The sequence below is a fragment of the Leguminivora glycinivorella genome, chromosome 4 (genome assembly GCF_023078275.1).
Source record: "Leguminivora glycinivorella isolate SPB_JAAS2020 chromosome 4, LegGlyc_1.1, whole genome shotgun sequence".
NCBI classification, from domain to species: Eukaryota; Metazoa; Arthropoda; class Insecta; order Lepidoptera; family Tortricidae; genus Leguminivora; species Leguminivora glycinivorella.
In genome coordinates this window covers 2110967-2132460 of record NC_062974.1, presented here as the reverse complement: position 1 = coordinate 2132460, position 21494 = coordinate 2110967, and the positions used below count along the sequence as shown (strand labels likewise).

The following is a 21494-nucleotide window of genomic DNA, read 5'->3' as shown; positions in this document are numbered from 1 at the left end:
ATAGATAACATGCCAGACAAAATATGCATACAGGCTGTATCTAAAATATTGGTTATATTAAATTTTTGTGCGATTTTATTGGTAAATTACAAAATAGATTTAACTCCTAGCCTCCTCGTTCTTACGAACCAACACAATGTCCTATTTTTAGATTAGAACGTTCATAGAAACACATAATTTGGTTTTTCAAAGGAAGTGACCTTTTTTGGAAAGTAGAAAGTTTAAAATGTTATTTTTAAGACATCGGTCTTAATTTCACTTGTCCTGAAAATAGAAGAGGCTACGCTAGCCGGAATACTATACTTAGACAGTATAGATGTACCTATCATTAGAATATTAAATACAACCTGCATAATATCAACAAATACAAATAATTTAAACATAAGTACAATTATTTTTTCTGTAAAATCTTGACACGATTTAGTATAATATTTATATACATACACCAACTAATAGTAAATTGTATCCCATATTCTATAGGGTCGATTTAAATAAAATTAAAATACAACAGTAAATTATTACCTATTTCATGTCGGACATTGACACAATCATTGCTACCCGCTAGGCGGGTTCTTTGTATTTTTGCTACATATTGGAAAAAATGTGTTATTGGCTACGTTATGAATGTTTCCATAAATATATTATTTGAACAAATATAAATAATAGTAACTTGATAATAAAATAAGCGACTATCACAAAAGGTTGTGCTTAGATTAAAATGTTTGTGCTATTTTTAAATATAATTAATTGTACTGTAAAAAAGCGTATAGCGGTGACCTAACCTAATTTGCAGACTATTTTTAAGTTTGAAAATCAAGTCTTAAAAATCTATATAAGTACTAGGAAATCTATCAAAACGTGTCGGAAAAATTTGACACTTTGGAATAGTCCCGTTCGTTCAAACATTACTTTGTTCTTCTTCTTTAATTAATACGAAATTAGAATTTTTCAAAATGGCGACGCATTCGATGGAGCTACGAGTAATAAGGATGCAAGGAGTTAGCCCAGTGAAATGGGGATCTTATTTATTTTCTATTTGTTGAAATGCGGTATAGTACATTACGGGTAAAAAGCACTATCTGTACTGATTTTTTTTTTGTGGTTCGTTTTTAACAGTGATTAATTTTTTGTCAAGTCGAAACTTCAGAGGACCATCTGTACCGAATAACGTCGTAAGATACACATGCGATATGCATACGATACAGTTACGAATGAAATTCGTAACTCTTAAAACACTTCCTTTTCCCGTACTTTTATCGTAATGTACTATTATCAACTTACTTTTAAAACTAGTTAATTCAGATTTTTGCTTCAAATTTATATAAATATTTTCCTAATTTTTAGTCATTTATAAGAACAAGGTGTATCAATTATTTTCTAAGATTCCAATTTCGTACTTATTAAAGCCCAGATAATCACATCCGGAATCCTTTACGCTCTTCGGTTCATTCAAAGGAACTAGTTTTAGAATAGTCAGCAGTTTTATTATACATACCTATTTATTTTTTATTTCTCTGCTATATGGTTTTTTGACTTTTTTTGGCAAAAGCTTGAATAGAAGGTCGATGACAGATTTGTTAGATTTTTATTAAGGTACTTTCTTTGTATTTTTAAATGAAGTGGCTTTCAGTTGTCTAGGTAAGGTAATATATATACAATTATAGGCCATTTGGATAATTTTGGCCTAATTTATCATGCGACTTTTTAAGATGTTTAGAATGTGCTATTTAAATTTTCAGCACGCTTCTTTTCCGATCAGCGCTGCCCATAGACACCCGAAACACCAGAGCTTAGAGGTGCGTTGCCATCCTTTAAGATGGGTACGAAAAGAAGCGTCCAAAATTATCAGACAGAACTAACAGATTTGAAAGCAGCTGCATTCTGTCAATTTTGTTATTACGCTTAAGTTTGAAAGCCTTAAAAGACAAATGAAAGTCATAACATTTTTTCACAAATGTTCAGATTTCGACATTCTCCCATGCCAGCGTTCGAAAATACATACTCCTAATAAAATATCTTCGAGCTACATAATATGTTACAATCGACTTCTTTAAGCTATCGTACAAATCTCACAGGGCATGGAATTTTATAGAAACGACAACCACATTTACAGAGTCTCCGTTGACTGGTCTTATTTACCTACGCGAGTATGTTCGCTAATAAGTTTAAGTTTATAGAAATGGATTTTATGTCGTTACGGAATGTAATTACAGGTAAGTTTTAGTTTATATTTGATTTTTCATCAAGAGTTGTAGATTTTTTGTATTACACGCCTGAAACACATTATTAAAACGCGACGCAAGCAGATAACAGCGTTGAGTCGAATTATATTGTAGTATTTTCTATGACTAGAATTACACTATAAAAATCCGATGCGATGCCACGGTGTAACAAACTGCAAAGGGTTAACACGTCGCTTTGCGCCGCGCATTTGTCAACAGTATTTAATCAGGTTAAAAATTTGTTAAATTGTGCAACCGAGATTACTACTATGACAATGTTTTGCCGCTGTCTATTATGTTGCTGTGAAACCACTTCTATAAACTTACACATTTTTAGCCGAGCGGCGTCTTAATTTTTGAAGATTTGAATGGACGTATACAATAATAATCTTCTTCAAAGTCCACGACGCGCCGCGCACTTCAGACTCGAGACGCCCCAAGAATCACCAATAACCCACAACGCGAATTCTCCTACCTCGACAAAATCAGAAGAACTCGAGCACCTTCCGCTTCAAATACTCCTTCAGCGGCGCGTAATAATGGTGTCGCAGCGACAGCAACTCCGGTTTCCTCTTCAGCGGGCGGAGGAGCACCCAGTCCGTCTCGAAGACGAGCAGAGCCAACAGAGCGAGAGAGAGCCACACGAACAGGAAGGATGGGATGAAGGTGCGCAGCAGGGAGAAGGGGCGGGGCGGGGGGTGCAGCGCGGGCGGCGGCCGCCAGTCGTCGTGCGCCGCGCCCGCGCCCCCGCCCCCCGCGCCCCCCGCGCCCCCGCCCGACTCGGACGACGAGGGGGAACACGAGTCGCGGAGGATGTACTCCGCGGCACACGGGACTAGAACAAGGGAAAACATATTCAAGTTAGATTTTTTTTACGCTCTCGACGAATCTAATATATAAGTAACGCAACTATGTAGTTTAAAAATTTGTCATAAAACTTCATCCTAAAGTAAAATTCTTTATTTGCATTAGTTTTATTTATTTCATAATGATAAATTACATTATAAATTATGCTATGTTAACCTATACGAATTTACATTATGATCGTCAATATAATTATTTCACATGCATTCATTCAATTGTATAATATCAATAATAATAATCAAAACAAAAGGAGTTAACATAAAATCGAATTCAAACTAAAAAAATTAATACATAATGGAATACATTTCAAATGAACAAATCTAATAGGTGGGTATAGATATCTCATAATAATGATCGTCATATTAAAACTAAGAGCATTAATTAAGAAAATCACAATGTCGAATAATATAAATTTGACATAACATAGGTAGTACTGTCAGTTAATACAGTTTTAATTATAAATTCATGTAATCATTCACTGAATATAACGGATTATTCAATAAAAAGTTCCTCAATTGACGTTCAAATGCTTCGTCAGATATTTCAGTTCGTATTTCGGCGGGTAGGCGTTCAAAATAAGTTGGGCCTATTACACGGGGATTCTTACATGAAAGTGCCATGCGACGCGGCACTGTCCGCAGTCTTCCCGTCGATCTGATTTGTTTGCCCATAACTTCAACACGCTTGAACATAGGCAAGTTTTTTCTGACAAACATCAAGACTTGGAACATGTATAGCGAAAAGTGCGTCATTATACCAAACTTTTTAAAAAGTTCTTTACAGTGGTGCATTTGTTTTACCCCAGCCAGTAAACGGATTGCACGTTTTTGTAGAATCAGTACTCGCCCGGCATCTGTGGAATTTCCCCAAATCAATGTACCGTATGACATCAAGGAGTGAAAATGCGAAAAATAAACAGTTTTAAGTGACTTCCCTGATATCAGAGGTTGTAGTTTTTTCAATGCAAATATGGAACTACTTAACCTGTTACAGAGCTGATCGACATGGCACTTCCAATTCAGATTTGAGTCAAGTATAAAACCCAGAAATTTTGTTTCCTTACATAATGGCATTGGAACACTACTGATCCACGGCGGTATTGAGGTGCTGCGACCAGAGAACATCATCACATTGGATTTAGATATATTTAACAGTAGGCCATTTGACGAAAACCATGTCTTTAATTGGTCACAAGCTTCATGTATTTTCTCAGCTAACTGCTCGTGTGTTTTTGCCTTAACAACAACAGTGGTGTCGTCTGCAAATAACACCGATAGCCCATTTGTGATGGCAGAGGGTAGATCGTTGACAAACAATAAAAAGAGTGTATTTCCAGCTGCTGACCCTTGAGGGATACCTAAATTGATATTGCCAGTATCTGAAATATGTTTTTGGCCATTTAGTGACATTTGAACCACTTGTTGACGACCAGACAAGAATGATGCAAACAATCTGTGCGCGGACCCATTTATGCCATACATACTTAATTTATTCAAGAGCAGATTATGGCTAATGATGTCAAAAGCCTTAGACAAATCGCACAGTATGGCAGCCATCTTGTACCTATCATCTAGACCAGTCAAAATGCAGTCGACGATTTTGTGTGCTGCAGTAGTAGTGGAGCGTTTTTGTCTATAGGCATACTGGTTGTCGGTGAGTAAATCGTTCTGTTCTAAGTAGGTCATTAGGGACGATGACAAAATGGACTCCACAATTTTCGAAACCGTAGGTACGATAGTTATGGGCCTGTAGTTGTTTACGTCACTCTTATCACCCTTTCCTTTATAGACCGGACACACACGTGTATTTTTAAGCACATTCGGGTATATATTGATTTAAACTAACACGATCTTCACTCATATTATTAAATTAAAACGATCCATTAATCGAACGATCGATTAATCTTCGTGGAATCCAGTGATTAGCAAGTGTAAACGTGAGAAAACTTCCCGTCTCATACCATCGGATGTCGTGAGTGTTGTATGTAGGCAGAGTGGCAACCCTAGCGTAAAAGTGACTGATGACAATCAAGTGCGGGTAGTTCGAAAAACTCGTACAGCTAGAAGATGTTGATACAACTCCCAGCCAGTCTACCCGTGACCACGGACGTAATGTCATGTCCGAAACGTCGGGTTAAATATAAAACGTAAGTTTTACGCGATTAAGTCCCGTTTTAATTTAATCACATTCGGGTATATTCCAATTTGAAAAATGTCATTAACTAAAACTACTAATATGTCAGATAAAATAGGCCAAACACTTATTAAGATGTTTAAAGACATGTCATATATATCCAATGTGGTACTGGTCCTTAATATTGATTTTATAGTGTTATCCAGAAGCTCACGTGTAACAATAGGGAGTGCGAATGACGGCATATCAGTGCTGCCCAAGTGCCCACCGACGTACTGCTTGGACAAGTACTCATCACTGCTTATTGCATGTTTCTTAGCGATGTTCAAAAAGTGTCTATTGAATGCATTTGGAACCTCGCCATAGGACATATAAGTATCATCGTATTGATTTTTTATGCATACCGGCTGAGAAGTTGATTTTTTGCCTATCTCCTCATTTACAATCCTCCACAGTTCTTTTGAAGGGTTCGTGCTTTCTGCCAGTCTGGTTTCGATATGATTTTGACGGGCGCGGAGAGTCTCAGATTTAATGAGCCGAGAGTAATGGTCTATACAGTCCGATATGATTGTATTATTTGGATACTGACGTCGCAGTTCGTGAAGGTCACGGTGTTTTTGCATGTATTCAAACAGCTCGTCAGTTGCCCACGGAACAGGAGATTTATTTTTGGATCTTAATTTTTTAATAGGAAAATGCAAATCTATATAATAAGTCACATTAAATTAACACACCACAAAAATGTGCCAAGCCAATGTAAACCACATTAAATGTGGTTAAAAATAGGTATTATAATAATAGCAAGTATCACACGTTTAGCCTTATTTATAGCATGTAAAAATATCAACTTAAAACAAATATTTATTTACATTTCATGCAACAACTCAGAAATGAAATTAGATTAAGTAGGTACAATAGTAAAAAGTACTAACAAAAATTTAAATTGAAAAATAAATATATATATAACGTCATTAGTCAGTTGGTAGTCAAAAAATTCCTTAATGTTGTAAAAAATATTATTCAATAGCCAATCATGCAATGTCCGCTTGAATATTTTTATGTCAGAAATTTCTTTAATATCTAATGGTAATTAATTAAATACTTTAATTGACATTACATGACAGTTATTTTTATTTTTAAATTAAAGGAAAAATTCACACCTCCGGCAGGACTAGAACCTGCGACCTATGGCCTCCCCGCGGAGCCATCGCGCTTCCGACTGCGCCTCCGTGGCGGTGGAATTTTTAGAAGTGTGAATTTTTTCATTTTTCCTTCAATTTAAAAATATGTAATATCGCTCGCAGACGTTTCTGCATGATAAAAAACAAACTTCACCCTGTTTTTTTCTGAGCACTCCTGTAAAACCAGTGTTATGCCCACGGGAAAATGTACCAGTTAACCGAGCCCCGTTACGCATCCGCTAGCCCCGTTCTGCATGTATCTCCTGTAGGGCCATTAGGTAAACCCCGTTGCTCATCTCAGCCCCTCCTACCGCCCCCTAAAATAACCCTTCTATGTGTTCACATATACTAGCGACTTACCAGACTTTTCCTGGGCCCTCAGCTCCTGCGGGCCCATAGCTATGTCGACAGCAGGGCCAGCCGGTAGGTAAGCCCCGTTACACATTTTGGCCCCATCTGCTAGCCCCCTAAAATAACCCTTCTATATATACGTAAACTATTAACTCACCGTGTTTTTCCTGAGCCCTCAACTCCTGTGGAGCCAGTGCTATATCAACAGCGGGGCCCGCCAGTAGGCAAGCCCCGTTGCACATCTCGGCCCCTCCAGCCAGACCCCCACTTTCTTCTAACGGTGCACTATGCGTTGATCGTGGTAGGCTGCTGTAACCTGAAAGATTATAAATGTTTTTATAAGTATGATTAACTTTTTTGTAAACTCAAGTCAAAGTACTTTTAAAAAATAGGGAACAAATCAAATTACTTTTTATTTTATTTTTTAATTTGTAACTACTACACAATATAAAGTATAAACTGAAATAGATACCAATACAAAAAGAAAAAACGCCACCAGTGAACTTGATCGCTTTTTCTTTGGTGTATGGTATCTATTTCAGTTTATAGTACTTTTTAGGTTTAATTTTCAATTAATTTTTCAAATACATTTGTCGTATTACCATATGTTCATCAACATAACAGAAATTAATGTAACAACACACAGTTGAACAAACAAAATAGTATAATTATTTACACTCACACTAAAATTTAGACTTAACTTCAACTAACAACTAATATTATACTTTGAGAAAGGACGACTGAAAAGCGTGTTAAAAATGTAAAAAAAAAACATAGGTTAATATAACGTTAGTAAGCAAGCATTTGATCAAAAGCTTACCTTAAACATGATGAATAACGATGAAGAGAAGGCGTGCTTCAACTTAATAGAACCAGACAGGCAAGTATGGCCGCGCGATAAATGATAAAACATCAGGCCGTCCCTATCGCACTACTTGTAAGTGCGTTAGGGACGGCCTGATGTTTTATCATTTATCGCGCGACCATACTTGCCTGGCAGAGCTTCTTAATTTTAAAGGTACCATTGTGCTAGTTTAAAAAAAAAATGCTTTGAAGAAATTCCATCCAAAATAAAGAACAAAGTATATAATAAGAGTTTTGAATGATTCACGGTTATTTTCATTAGACTTATATTGACCGGGATATAGACCGTGATTACCTTTTTGATTTTTGTCGAGCTCCCGATGACGACGCAGTTGCATGCATCATGATCACGGAAAACAAACTCGAAATATCGGGAGCTCGACAAAAATCAAAAAGGTAATCACGGTCTATATCCCGGTCAATATAAGTCTAAAGTATATAATATTCAAGAACAAATTAATGCTAGAACATAAAAAAGTTTAATTAATAAAAGCATTTAAAAGATAAAGAGATTAATGTAGGTGAGATAAAAACAATAAAATAATAGAAAGAAGTATTTTATTAACCAAATAATAAAATAAGGCATTAATTATTAGAACTAGGTAAATATAAATGAACGTCAAACATAACAAAATGACTAGACTTAAGGTATAATGGTACAACACTGGTAAAATACATATATAGTTGAGCCTGGTATTTCCTGACTAGACGAAACAAATCCAACTTGGTTGCATGCAATATTGGCCTGAATTCTGTAATTTATTGCATTTACAGAGTCAATCTATTTATTTTTATGCATTACTCATTGTGAAGAACTACTTGACGCTGAACGCTTGACGTTTACCGCTCACATATTGACGTACGTTCATATAGTTACAATAACAAGGATTAGTCGGGTTTGTTTGAGTGAGCGTGCTGGCATATAACTGTTCGTCATAAGCGTCGACGCTTGACGCTTTCCGCTCACACGACGTGTGTTCAAGTTATATGGATTAGGTCAGTTTAAGTAAGCGTGCATATAACTGTGTATGACTATATGAAGGATGTGCTTATGCTACTACTATAGGAACTAGGCAGCACCATTAACTTCAGTGAGCGTGTCGACATAGAACTTATGTATGACGATATTGATCTTGTGTTTACCGAAGTCGCCCGTCATAAGCGTCGACGCTTGACGCTTTCCGCCCACATTGACGTGCGTTCATATAGTTACAATAACAAGGATTAGTCGGGTTTGTTTGAGTGAGCGTGCTGGCATATAAAACTGTTCGTCATAAGCGTCGACGCTTGACACTTTCCGCTCACACGACGTGTGTTCAAGTTATATGGATTAGGTTAGTTTGAGTAAGCGTGCATGTAACTGTGTATGGGTAGGTGAAGGATGTGCTTAAGCTACTACTATAGGAACTAGGCAGCACCATTAACTTCAGTGAGCGTGTCGACATAGAACTTATGTATGACGATATTGATCTTGTGTTTACCGAAGTCGCCCGTCATGGGCGTGGACGGGGTGGCGGGGACGCTTGACGCTTTCCGCTTGCCGCCGCCCTCTTCCTGTAGAAGAATAGTGAGGTACAGCGGGGCAAATCTCGACTGGGGGACAAATGTAACTGGTACTTTTTTTATGTTTTACAATGTTTGCATTATTAAATAGTGTCCACCGGTTAAATATGGTAGGCGTGTTCAGTGGATACATGTAGAACTCAACATCATAGTGTAATAATGGAAAAAATGGATTAGTTACAATTGCCCCCCAGTCGAGATTTGCCCCGCAGTACCTTAAACTCAAAAACGAATGCCAAAGTAGCGTTTTATCCAGAGAAAAGTAATTTGATACAAATTTTAAAGTCAGTTTTTATTGTATTTATATGCAATAAAAACTTTGAATCAGGTTACATTGCAGGTAGAAATATAGAATTACACATTCAGTAACACTGGGAATTTACCTTTCCAGGCATACATATATTTACAGCTAAACTTAAATATAAATAAACTAAACTAAATATTAAATATAATTAAACTTAAATATTATGAGTAACTTAAATAATCATTTACTGAGTAAAAACATTTTTATATAAAATTACATTTTTATAAATGATGATTTTAATTTCAATTTAATTATTTGGAGTTTAATTATTTAGATTTTTACCCCTTAACGGCAACTGATACTTGAGAAGTTCCATGTGCTCTGCCTACCCCTTTATGTATGTATATTATTTGGAGCATAAAAGAACTAACCTGTGAATCCCTAGGCGCTAGTAGTCCATCTCGTTCCAATATCTCTCGTTCCGTGCGTCCGACATACTTGAATTTGGTGCCCCATGAGAATAGGCCTCCGCCAGAGTACACGCAAGCGTCCGAGGATGATGCCAATCTGAAAAATGTATAAGTCTTTTGCAAAAATTTCATTTTTGTCACAAGCTTTTATCGCCGACTGTACCTTTTTTTCAACAGTCATCTACTGCTCTCCGAGACGTTTCTAAAAACCCCTTACTCGATGGGGATACGACGTTTCATGACAGGGTTCCTATGACCTTTCTGCTCCATCATATCAGCTCCATGATATCATAATATTGCATTGTCACGTGATTTACATACGTGTGCAAAATTTCAGCTCAATCGGAAACCGGGAAGTGGGTCAAATTTAGCTTCTACGTTTTGACACACACTAACATACTAAGGCCGTTTTCACATTATCCGATCCGATATCGGAAGTATTTCAATAGAAAAAAATCCAAGATGGCGTCTGTAATGTATGGGATATCGGTCCGATATCCGATATCGGATCGGATAATGTGAAAACGCACTAACAAGGCAAGTTGAATAAAAGCTTGTAATAATAAAAGTAAGTAAGTTTTCACATTATCCGATCCGATATCGGATGTCGGACCGATATCCCATACATTACAGGCGCCATCTTGGATTTTCTCTATTGAAATCCTTCCGACATCCGATATCGAATTGGATATTGTGAAAACGGCCTAAGACACCAGTCCAACCAAAAGCGAGAAAGCGATGAGCTATCGACGATAGAAAGGAACAAAAGATAGTCGCTCCCGTGTAAATACAAGAGACGAACTAAACTTGCTCGCGGAAAGTGTGTGTCTGTTTGTCCGTCTTTCACGGCAAAACGGAGCGACGATTGACGTGAGATAGTTGAAGCACAGAAGGGATGGAGAGTGACATAGGCTACTTTTTGTATCTTCCCCCCCCCCCACGTCACTAAAATGGGGGCTGGAAGTTTGCATAAATTCCGCAATTTTCGAATTTGACGCGAAGCCGCGGGCAAAAGCTAGTTCTCTTATATCCTCTTATAGACCCTTCACTGTATTTTTTTTTTGTTTTTTTTTAGTCGTTATAGTGAGTCACAGATTGACTGAGTCCCACGGTAAGCTCAAGAAGGCTTGTGTTATGGGAACTCAGACAACGATATATATAATATACAAATACTTATATACATAGAAAACATCCATGACTCAGGAACAAATATCTGTGCTCATCACACAAATAATTGCCCTTACTGGGATTCGAGCCTGGGACCGCGGCGTAGTAGGCAGGGTCACTACCGACTAGGCCAAACCGGTCGTCCAATAGTAATTAATAAGATGAAGTGACTTACGTAAAGAACAGCATTTGCTCGATGGCGCAACACCACACGTGGCGACACGCAGGACCGTTTGGGCACTTGAAACCCACCGTATGCTTTTTCTGAAAACAGGGTTTATAATTAGTTACTTATGTACATCCATAGCATAAGTTCTCTATAATATGCTTAGGAGCCTACCTGGCCTATGTTTAATAAATAAAAAAATACTTTTCACCACACCAACTGATAAAGGCTTTCTTTGCTATTCGAAAATAGATAGCAAAATTGCATTTTATCCACAAGAGTGCAAAGTAATTTCATACAAATTTTAACTTGATGTCTTAAGCGGGCAGATAGATTTTACCTATAAATGATGATTTTCAATCATAAATATTGAATAAATTGATGGATTTGAATTAGTTTCATGTTTTATAGTCCGTATGTTGTTCGTGTTGGTGTGGTGAACAAAATTGTGTTTCACTCGGTGGCAAAGTTTGTTTAACCTTCGTGCCTTGAAACCCTCGCAACGCTCAAGATTCCACTTTTTGAACCACTAGCTACGCTCAGTATTGGAATCTTTCGCTTGCTCGGGTATATCAATATTGGCACGTGAGGTTAAACAACAACTTTGCAATATTCATTTTCAGTCAGAACCTTTTACATATTGCAAAAATGAAGTCTCGCTTACTCCATACTACTACTTAACTACACGTGCATGTATAAATAAAGATATTCAAAGTTGTTAATGTTATGCAAACGGTCTATCGTTTACCGCACAATCATGTCTCATTGTAATTGTTATCGTGACTCAGATCACAGATAATAACCTATTTATGCATGTTTCACAATTCACAACAATAATATTGCGAAACATTTCAGTAGATGTAAAACGCTATTTAATTTTTTCTACTCCCGAACTGTAATTCGTCATTTACAGGCTCGTGCATAGATCTTTAAACCGTACATAAAAGTCTATTCGCCAAAGCCAGCGTCCGCCGGCTTTCCGCGCATGCGCGCAGTATCGAAAAAACTGAAAACGCATTGTTTGGCTCTGTCACCATGGCAACGCATTGTTATAACGATACTGCGCGGGAAGGCTTTGGGCAGCTGAGCTGACAGTGCAAACCTTTGCGTCAAGATACAGGAAACAGTGTGAATTTCACAAAAGTTATTCAAGAAAACTATTAAAAACTAAGTGCATGGTCGTAGAAAAAGTATACCCATGCCACTCGTCTTTTTTGACCTTCTTTAAACGCCTGTTGCTTAAAATACTATATCGACAGTGGAAAAGCTGCAAGCTGGTCTCTCTAGCAATTTTCTAATTTAACGTGATCGAAGCCGCGGGCAAGAGCTAGTCTACTATAATTGTATTTTATATTGTCTGAGCAATAATGCAAAAAAAAAAAGAAATAAGAGCATCAGAGATGAAAATAAAACTGAGCTTACATAATATTACTAAATAAAAATAATTATAACTTCTACTACACAATGTATAATTCATAATTTTAAGGGAAAAGCGGTATTGATGGAAGGCCATCACAAGCATTTTAATTTTCTTGGATATTTTTGTGTATTTGTTTTTATTATTTGTTTCTTTTTTTAATTTCACCATTTTGTCCTGTGTATGTGTGCTGTACTGAATAAATGTCTTCTTTCTTTCTTTCATTTATTTGCTTACCGGGTGGCTTACCACAGAATATATACCTAATAGTACAAGTACAGAAGGCTCACTCCTTTGATGTTCACAAAATGCCGCCATTCGAAATTCTTGCCTACATTAACAAACGGACCGCACGCGAGCAGCCAACATTGAATTTTATTGCGCCGCGCGAAGGTCGTCGCCAATGAATGGGCCGCGAACTCGCGGCCGCTGACATATACTTGTAGCGCGGCGATAGAATCGCGGAGTGAGCCGCCCCTGGTTTTACAAATAAATATTTTCTTAATTTTTAAAGTCTGAATTACTCATTTCATCATCTTACCTCAGGATAATTGAGGTGTACGATAAACATTCGGCCCTCAAAGTTGATCTTGTGCACTTCGTTCCACTTAAAATGGTGCGTTTTTCTACTGCCCTGGAACGTTAGGATGCCGCTGTGGTTGATACCCAGGTATAGCTGGTTGCTTCTGTGATCCTGGTGACAAAAAATACCATTATTAACAAGATATATTATAGAAATATAATATCCGGTTAAATCGTTCTCCTAAACCATTGTGTGGAGGAGTTATACAAATTTAGACAATTGTAGCTTTTAAATTAAAAAATGTGAACTTACACTATTTTTTTAATAAACAGAAAAATTTAAAAATTCACACCTCCGGCAGGGCTCGAACCTGCGACCTACGGCTTAGCTGGAGCCGTCGCTATGACTTAGCCACGGAGGCCTGCTGGATTCGTGCGAATTATTCCATGCCTTCCCTAAACTCCCAAACGCCTTAGGGCGGCGTATAGCGACATCTAACCTACAATAATGTATCTTAGTATGATCTGGAGTTTCAATTTATACTAATGTTTACCTTCCTAAAACAAATTAAATTATATTCATAGAAAATATTTTCATTTGTATTTTTAGTAGTCAAGTCACACTACTATTTAGCTATAAACTGAAATAAATGTCATATACAAAGAAAAAATGACCAAGGCCTCCAAGTGTCCAAAACACTATTAAGCCTTCGGTAATAGGCTAGTTTCCTACTAGTCAAATCAGCTTCTTTTTAAGAACTGTCAAAACGATTTGCTAATATGGAATTACTATGAAATACTGAGGAGTGACGTCACGGTCAATTCATTTACTTTATATCTTTCTCTTTGACTTATTAAATAGAAATTATGTTTAAAAATAACTACTGTCCATATTTTTCTTCTAATTATGTGGTGCTTTATTTCGTGCACTGCATAAAATATTTTATTTTAAGTATAGGACACTAGCCTATTATGTCATAGACTTGAAAATTTCGACCCTTGCCACCGTGACCAAATAGCCGAGAGGTTCAGGCATCCGTGGCTATAGGAGGACGCTGGTTTGAATCCAGCTTTGGACACTTGGAGGCCATGGTAATTTTTCTTTGTACATGACATTTATTTCAGTTTAATGTTTACCTTGACAGGATGCGGATCTACGCCATAAGTGTCGAGTTGGCACGCAATCTTGAGGAAGGTACGCTCGGCCTCCTGGGTGGACATGCCTTTGACGCCTCCGCTGCCGCCCGGAGTACCCTCCACTGGCTCTCTGTGTAATTCCTGCAACCAGATTATAGTTACACTTGACTAAATAAGAATAGGGGAGGTCATATAATCAATTTTTAGAGTTCTGTACCTCAAAAAGGAAAAACGGAACCCTTAGGGACCATCCACACTCATAAGACGCATGTCTCGGGGCGCGCAACGGACGCCTCCGCCACGCCGCCTGAATGTAATTCAAAAAATGTCTCCTCAGTACATTTTGTATAGGAAGGACGTAAGATGCGCCCCAGGCGGCGTGGCGGCGGCGTGGCGCGCGCGCCCCGAGACACGCGACGCTTAAGTGGGAACGCTGCCTTATAGGATCACTCGTGTGTATGTCTGTCCGTCTGGCACAGCCGATTTCTCCGAAACTACTGAATCGATTTATTTGAAATTTGGTACACATATGTAAACCTGTGACCCAAAGACGGACATATATGTACTTTAATAATTTAAACGTTGCACCAGAATGTGATTTGTTTAGTGATAAATTTAGACAACTATGCTCTCGTTTTATACGCTTCTGTGAGCTATCTTTTTAATAATGCTGTATTGTTTTATTTGTGTGTGTGTGTGCTTATACTTTTTGTTTATTTTAATTATAAGTAAGCCAAGTAAGGGAAGAGTTGTAACTTCATACATCAGTAAATGCGGGTTATTTGTATAGGCATAGTTAAGTGACATCTAGCGACAATCACGCGTCAATTAACGTGAATTATCAGTACCACTACTCGATACTAGGTGGCAGCAGTTTCTCGTCTGCCAAAAATTTAATATTAATCAAATCAAATCAAATCAAAAATGTTTATTCTGTAAATAGGCTTATGCTAGCACTTTTACATGTCAACTTAAAATTATATATATGTACATCTTATTCTAATTTAACATAAATGCATCCTTATCTTCTACGAATTCCTTGACAGTATAGTAAGCCTTTTGCAGGAGCTGTTAGAACAGTTTACAACTTATATTACAAGCAGAAGGAATTGAAAACAGAATACTGATTAATAATTTAATACTATTGTAATATTACTCGTAGCTAAAAATTCGTGAGCATTAGACTCTTCGTTCGTCGCGACATCTATTGACAAGTAGCAGTACTGATAATTTATACTAGTTGACGCGTGGTCGACGCGTGATTGTCGCTAGATGTCACTTAACTATGCCTTTATAACCACAAAATTAAAATTTTGAAAAAACCCCCGACCGCGACATAGTAGACCGATTTTCATGAAACATGGCTAAGAACAAAAAGGTTAAATCTAAATCGGTTCATCCGTTCGGGAGCTACAATGCCACAGACAGACAGACAAACAGACAGACAGACAGACACGTCAAACTTATAACACCCCTTCATTTTTGCGTCGGGGGTTAACAAATAACTCGCATTTACTGATGTATGGAGATACAACTCTTGCCTTGTACTTATTCCTCTATGGTATAACCGCCCGCTTGTACGGCGACAACCCGCCTAGCGGGTTAACCGGCATCCGAGCAAAGTTCACAAGTGCCCACCCGGCGGGTTCTTGATTGCGAAAGTGTCAATAGAACATACCTGTATCCTAGCTTCGATGGCTTCTGTTTGTCTGAGGAGCAGCCTCATTTCTGTCACGTAGTTGCCGACATGGATGTTCGGGTCATAGTCGCCAAGCTCGACTGAAAGAAGAAATAGCAAGTGAGAGTTTAACTTGCACACCAAAATATTGATTTAGACTAACACGATTTGCACTTATAATTTTAGAACAAAACGGGACTTAATCGTGTAAACACTTACATTTATATTTGGCCCAAAACTTAATCGTGTAAACACTTACATTTATATTTGGCCCAAAACTTAATCGTGTAAACACTTACATTTATATTTGGCTCAAAACTTAATCCCGTTTTGTTCTAAAATTATTTGCACACCAAAGGTTCCATACTAACTTACAATTATCTCAACAATTATGAGAAAATACAGTTTTTCAGAAGTAAAGTCGCTGTCAATAGGAATTGTCAACAATGTAAACAAACCATTCTATATTTTTAAATTAAAGGAAAAATGGAAAAATTCACACCTCCGGCAGGACTCGAACCTGCGACCTCTGGCCTTGCCTAAGCTTGCTTGCTTGGCTTGGTCTGGCCTAAGGCGGTTGACAATTGAGGGAAGGCATGGATAAAGTTCGCACACATCCAGCAGGCCTCCGTGGCGCAGTTGGAAGCGCGATGGCCCCGGCGAGACCTGCCGGAGGTATGAATTTTTCCATTTTTCCTTTAATTTAAAAATATGTAATATCGCTCGCAGACGTTTCTGCATGATAAAAAACAAACCATTCTATAAAATATAAATATTCTAGCACTATTTTATTATATTAAAGGTTGGGGATCATAATGTGATATGAATTGATTAAATAACACATGGATTTAGCCAGTATCTGATGAGTTACAATAGAAATTAAAGACATTTTGACTACAAGGTTTGTTTACATTGTTCACAAATTCTATTGACGGCGACTTTACATTAAGCATTTATTTATGAGGATTGACTTGATAAGACCCTATAACTAAGGAGATATTTCTGCGGAAACAGCGCTGGATAAAGGACCATCCACACTCATGAGTTGCGGCGGAGTTGCGGCGCGCGCCGCAACTTACGTCCCTCCTGTACAAAATGTACTGAGGAGACGTTTTTTGAATTACATTCAGGCGGCGTGGCGGAAACGTGGCGCGCGCCGCAACTCCGCCGCAACTCATGAGTGTGGATGGTCCCCAGGATGGTGCTCAGGAGTGGTGGTAAGACATGTTTTACGAAGGCCGAACAGCCACCTATCCAGGCAGAGGTTGACTTGGGATATGCCCGGATCAATGGGTAGAGATCACTCATGTACCATCCGGAGGCACAGTGGGAAAGCAGTTGACGTTGAAAGGAGGTGTGAGGGAGAGAGCCATGGAAATCCCTTCTGAGACCAATGTCCCTGATGAGGGGTAAAGGGATATCATCATCATCAATATTATCATATTAAACATAATTGTCTATCAGCAGCGGCTGGTCCATACAAGATTACAAGCCAATTCCCACCGGCTTGCCTAAAATTGATTACTAGTAAAGTACCTAATGTTTAGGTAGGTTTCTTTTTGCTCAGTGTTGCCTAGCAGAAATTTTCACCAGCCGCCACTGTCGTCTATAGCATAAAATAAATAAATAAATATTATAGGACATTCTTACACGGATTGACTGAGTCCCACCCCATGGTAAGCTCAAGAAGGCTTGTGTTGCAGGTACTCAGACAACAATAGGTATATTATATAGTATATTATGTTGTTGTTGTTAATCGTCCTAGGGCACCCCATAGGTGCATAGGGCCTCCACAAGATCCTTCCACGCCTTTCTATCTTGAGCCACCGCCTTGGCAAGGGCTTCCTATCTTGAGTATATTATAATAATATAAAAATACTTATACCGGGTGCCCGGTAATTAATCCTCTTGGTGGTTAAAAGGTTGTCCATTAATTACCGGGCACCCTGTATACATAGAAAACATCCATGACTCAGGAACAAATAGCTATATTGGTAACTAATTTACGAAACCTGTGTTTAAATGTTATTTTTTTATAATTATTCCATAATCCATATAGAGTTCCATACTTTCAATAAGTTTTAATTGTTGTGTTCTATTAAATTAAAATAATGTGTCTTGCTATGCTCTGAACCAGTTTTACAGAATTAAACGATAATTTTACTGTTTTGTTTTGCTAAATGTCAGAACTCAAATTTTATCTCTCCATATGTCAAATGTTATCAGAGGTTTAATCTATGGAGGACATATTATTGGGGACAGAACATCAATTAAAGACAAGTACGGAATCGCGGAGTGAGCCGCCCCTGCTTTTATTGGAATTCATTATAATGCCAAATGTTCAACCAGTTCTTATACTTATTCGCTTGGCGCGCGCCGCGCCGCATGGACTATTCCCAATAAGGCCTTGTTACCCTTGGGTTGGAAGGTAGCAAGTGGCAGTTGCTTTCGCCAAATCTTGGGATTTGTTGTTAAAGTGGACCCAAGCCTTGCATAAGGCGTGGCCAATGCCGAGATAACGGAAGGAGAGTGATGTTAAGACAAAGTAATAAACATACTTTGAATAATTAGAGCTCCGAGCATCGCTGCCTCGTTAGATGTGCAATAAAGTCTCCCATGGAGCAGGTCCCTCTTTAGCTGAAGGTAGATCTGGAACCTCGTCACATCCTCTTTGAGCAGCAGCGGGTTGGGTGGATAGAACTTCACTCGGAAACTAAACAGTATTGGCGACGCATCTGTGAACCAAAGTTAGACATTGAGTAAATTTTCCATGGACTAATATTTGTAATTTTAGATTAAAGCCTCACCAGAAATATATGACCATTGTTAGGCAGCATCCCCACTGAGGCGCCACAAGACACGCGACGCCTCAGTAGGGACGCTGCCTTAAGAAGGCACTTTTATTCTGATGCATGTGCATAGTCATATATATCTGGTCAGGCTTTAGCTTCAGCCTAAGTCCTAGAACTAGATCATTATTAGTTAATATGTATGACAGTTTGATCTCATTTTATATTTCAATAGCTTATTGTGATAGTGTATAATTTGATATGTATGACAGTTTTGTTCACTTGTGGTTGCAATAGTGCGCAACTTTAGTACCTATTTTATATAAATTGTCACTACCAGTGAGTTCCTGTAATTGGCTTCCCGTATCTACTATGTTTTATATACTTATGTCATAGCTGTTGGATCTCCAAATAAATAAATATAAATAAAAAAAAAAATAAAAAAATACATAGTCCTACTAAGCTACTTTCCGTTTAGTCAAATCAGCTTCTTTTTTTAATAATTGATGTTATGAATTAGAATGGTTTTCTAAAATGGAACTAATATGAAATCGAGGTAAGTGATATTAAGTAGAAATTGAATTTAACAAAAACTACTGACTATATTTTTCAATCAAATTCTGGTATAAAGGCATTTATTTGTGTGACAAGCACAGCTATTATGCAGGCTTTCTATGTATTTAAGTACTTGCTGTACTTGTATATTACATATAATTGTTGGTCGAAACCCCACAACACAAGCCTTGAGCATGCAGGCTTGAGATTATTTGGTCTGGTGAGATCTGAACTGGCTGAATCCAAACATAACATACTTACCAAACTCTATATGCCAATCACTAATAACGATAAAACTAAATATAAACAACAGTTACCTTTAACTTGTTTCAATATTAACTTTGCCATATGCAGCCAGTGCTGAAAAACAGATGAATATTATTAATAATCAATGAATTAAATATACAGAATATTTACACAACAATGTGTATGTTGTCTCACCCTTTGACCGCCGGCGTCCACATAGCGGAGCCCGAAATAATCCGTCTCCGTGAGATTCAACTGTTGGCATACATGCTCAAGCAGATACTTGCCCTTGTAACTCGGCTGAAATGTAAACTAATCATCAGTATACAACATTTTTTATATTATTTTACAATTCACAATATTAGTGAAATAGTACTTACGTGAAATTCACATTCTAATATCTCTGTATCCTCTAAAAGTCGCACTGTACATTTATAAACAATATCGCCTCGACTTTTGAACATGTCTGTTTGTGCTGTTTACACGTGTTTTTATAATACAAGCTAACATGAACTAATTGAACATTTTATATCAGAACCACTGCGTTAACTTTGTCTTGGTTCCATTTATAAATTAATTACAATTTTCATTTGTTTCGCAATTTTCGCATTAGAATTTTTTGTATGAATGAGGTATGAGGTACGGGGAGGAAGGGGAAGATGATGACATTTCTTCGATGGCTCTCGTTCAGAATTGAAAGGACAAATAAATTTTGAATAATGCCTTCGAATCAATGATAAATTTAATTTTCATTTTGCTATAAAATAAAAATAACAAGCTCTTATTGACATGGTTATAATCACTAACATATTTGATGGAATATCGATAACTTAAAACTATCTAACAAGTATTTTAAAGGTCCACGTGTGTCATTTCTTACTTGCAATGCCAATGGTAAGCTTATCAATGAAAGAAAGTAGTTCTAACATTGTATTGACACTAATTAGTAATATTATCGTAATATGTTAATTATAACATATTTTGAAACGATATTTCCGAACGTATTAATTTAACCGGCCGGTGGCAGGTAGTGACGTCAGAAGAATCCTTGAGTTACCAGTGTTATATTTTATTCCCAATTATAGGGAGATCACAGAATTACAGTTAAACCAGAATGAAGCTAGGAACATACTACGCGGACGTCAATCGTAAAAAGCTCGACCGCGACGCGCGACCTATCAAACGTGCACGGAACAAAACATCCAGAGAGCCAGATTTCGATCGGACGTCCATGCGCTCAAGGCCACGTCCGCGTCCGTCGACCGATAGTTTGCACGGTTATGTGTATTTCCATTGTCCAGATTCCCGTCCGCGGTCGATTCACGACGGACGTCCGCGTAGTGTGTTCCTAGCTTGAGTAGTTAGGTCAAAAAGTGTGTCCACATGAGAGGTCATTGTTTGGGCTGGTGTCCCTCTCGCACTTACTGACAATGTCAACATTAAGCTCGGAACACACTACGCGGACGTCCGTCGTAAAACGACCGCGACCGCGACCTATCAGTGTGCACGGAACAAAAGATCCAGCGAGCCAGATTTCGATCGGACGTCCATGCGCTCAAGGCCACGTCCGCTCCCGTCGACCGATAGTTTGCACGGTAAAGCTAGGAACATACTACGCGGACGTCCGTCGTGAATCGACCGCGGACGGGAATCTGGACAATGAAATTACACATAACCGTGCAAACTATCGGTCGACGGACGTGGACGTGGCCTTGAGCGCATGGACGTCCGATCGAAATCTGGCTCGCTGGATGTTTTGTCGGTCTACTGATCGGTCGCGGTCGCGGACGATTTACGACGGACGTCCGCGTAGTATGTTCCTAGCTTTATGTGTATTTCCATTGTCCAGATTCCCGTCCGCGGTCGATTTACGACGGACGTCCGCGTAGTGTGTTCCTAGCTATTTCAGTGACGTCATCACTGTA

General features: G+C 38.1%; 1 protein-coding gene across 1 annotated transcript; it reads right to left on the bottom strand.

Annotated features, from left to right (window-relative positions):
• Positions 1–1667: 1667 nt before the first annotated feature.
• Positions 1668–20212, bottom strand: LOC125225780 (FERM domain-containing protein 5). Its single transcript, XM_048129631.1, has 12 exons — positions 19950–20212; positions 19765–19869; positions 19641–19683; positions 18538–18714; positions 15980–16080; positions 14302–14442; positions 13184–13336; positions 11235–11323; positions 9854–9989; positions 9097–9169; positions 6909–7067; positions 1668–3057 (listed from the first exon to the last, which is right to left on the bottom strand). Exons 1-12 carry the CDS (start codon positions 20031–20033, stop codon positions 2708–2710), a joined length of 1611 nt encoding a protein of 536 aa, XP_047985588.1. The 5' UTR covers positions 20034–20212; the 3' UTR covers positions 1668–2707.
• Between the last annotated feature and the right edge of the window lie 1282 nt (positions 20213–21494).

Bases quoted from the DNA above. Each gene is read 5' to 3' on its own strand.
- LOC125225780 (XM_048129631.1), bottom strand. From the start codon at position 20,033: ATGTTCAAAAGTCGAGGCGATATTGTTTATAAATGTACAGTGCGACTT. The intron at 19,870-19,949 runs GTAAGTACTATT...TTTACATTTCAG, and splicing joins TATTAGAATGTGAATTTCAC to CCGAGTTACAAGGGCAAGTA. The intron at 7,068-9,096 runs GTAAACACAAGA...ATAATCTTTCAG, and splicing joins GCCCATGACGGGCGACTTCG to GTTACAGCAGCCTACCACGA.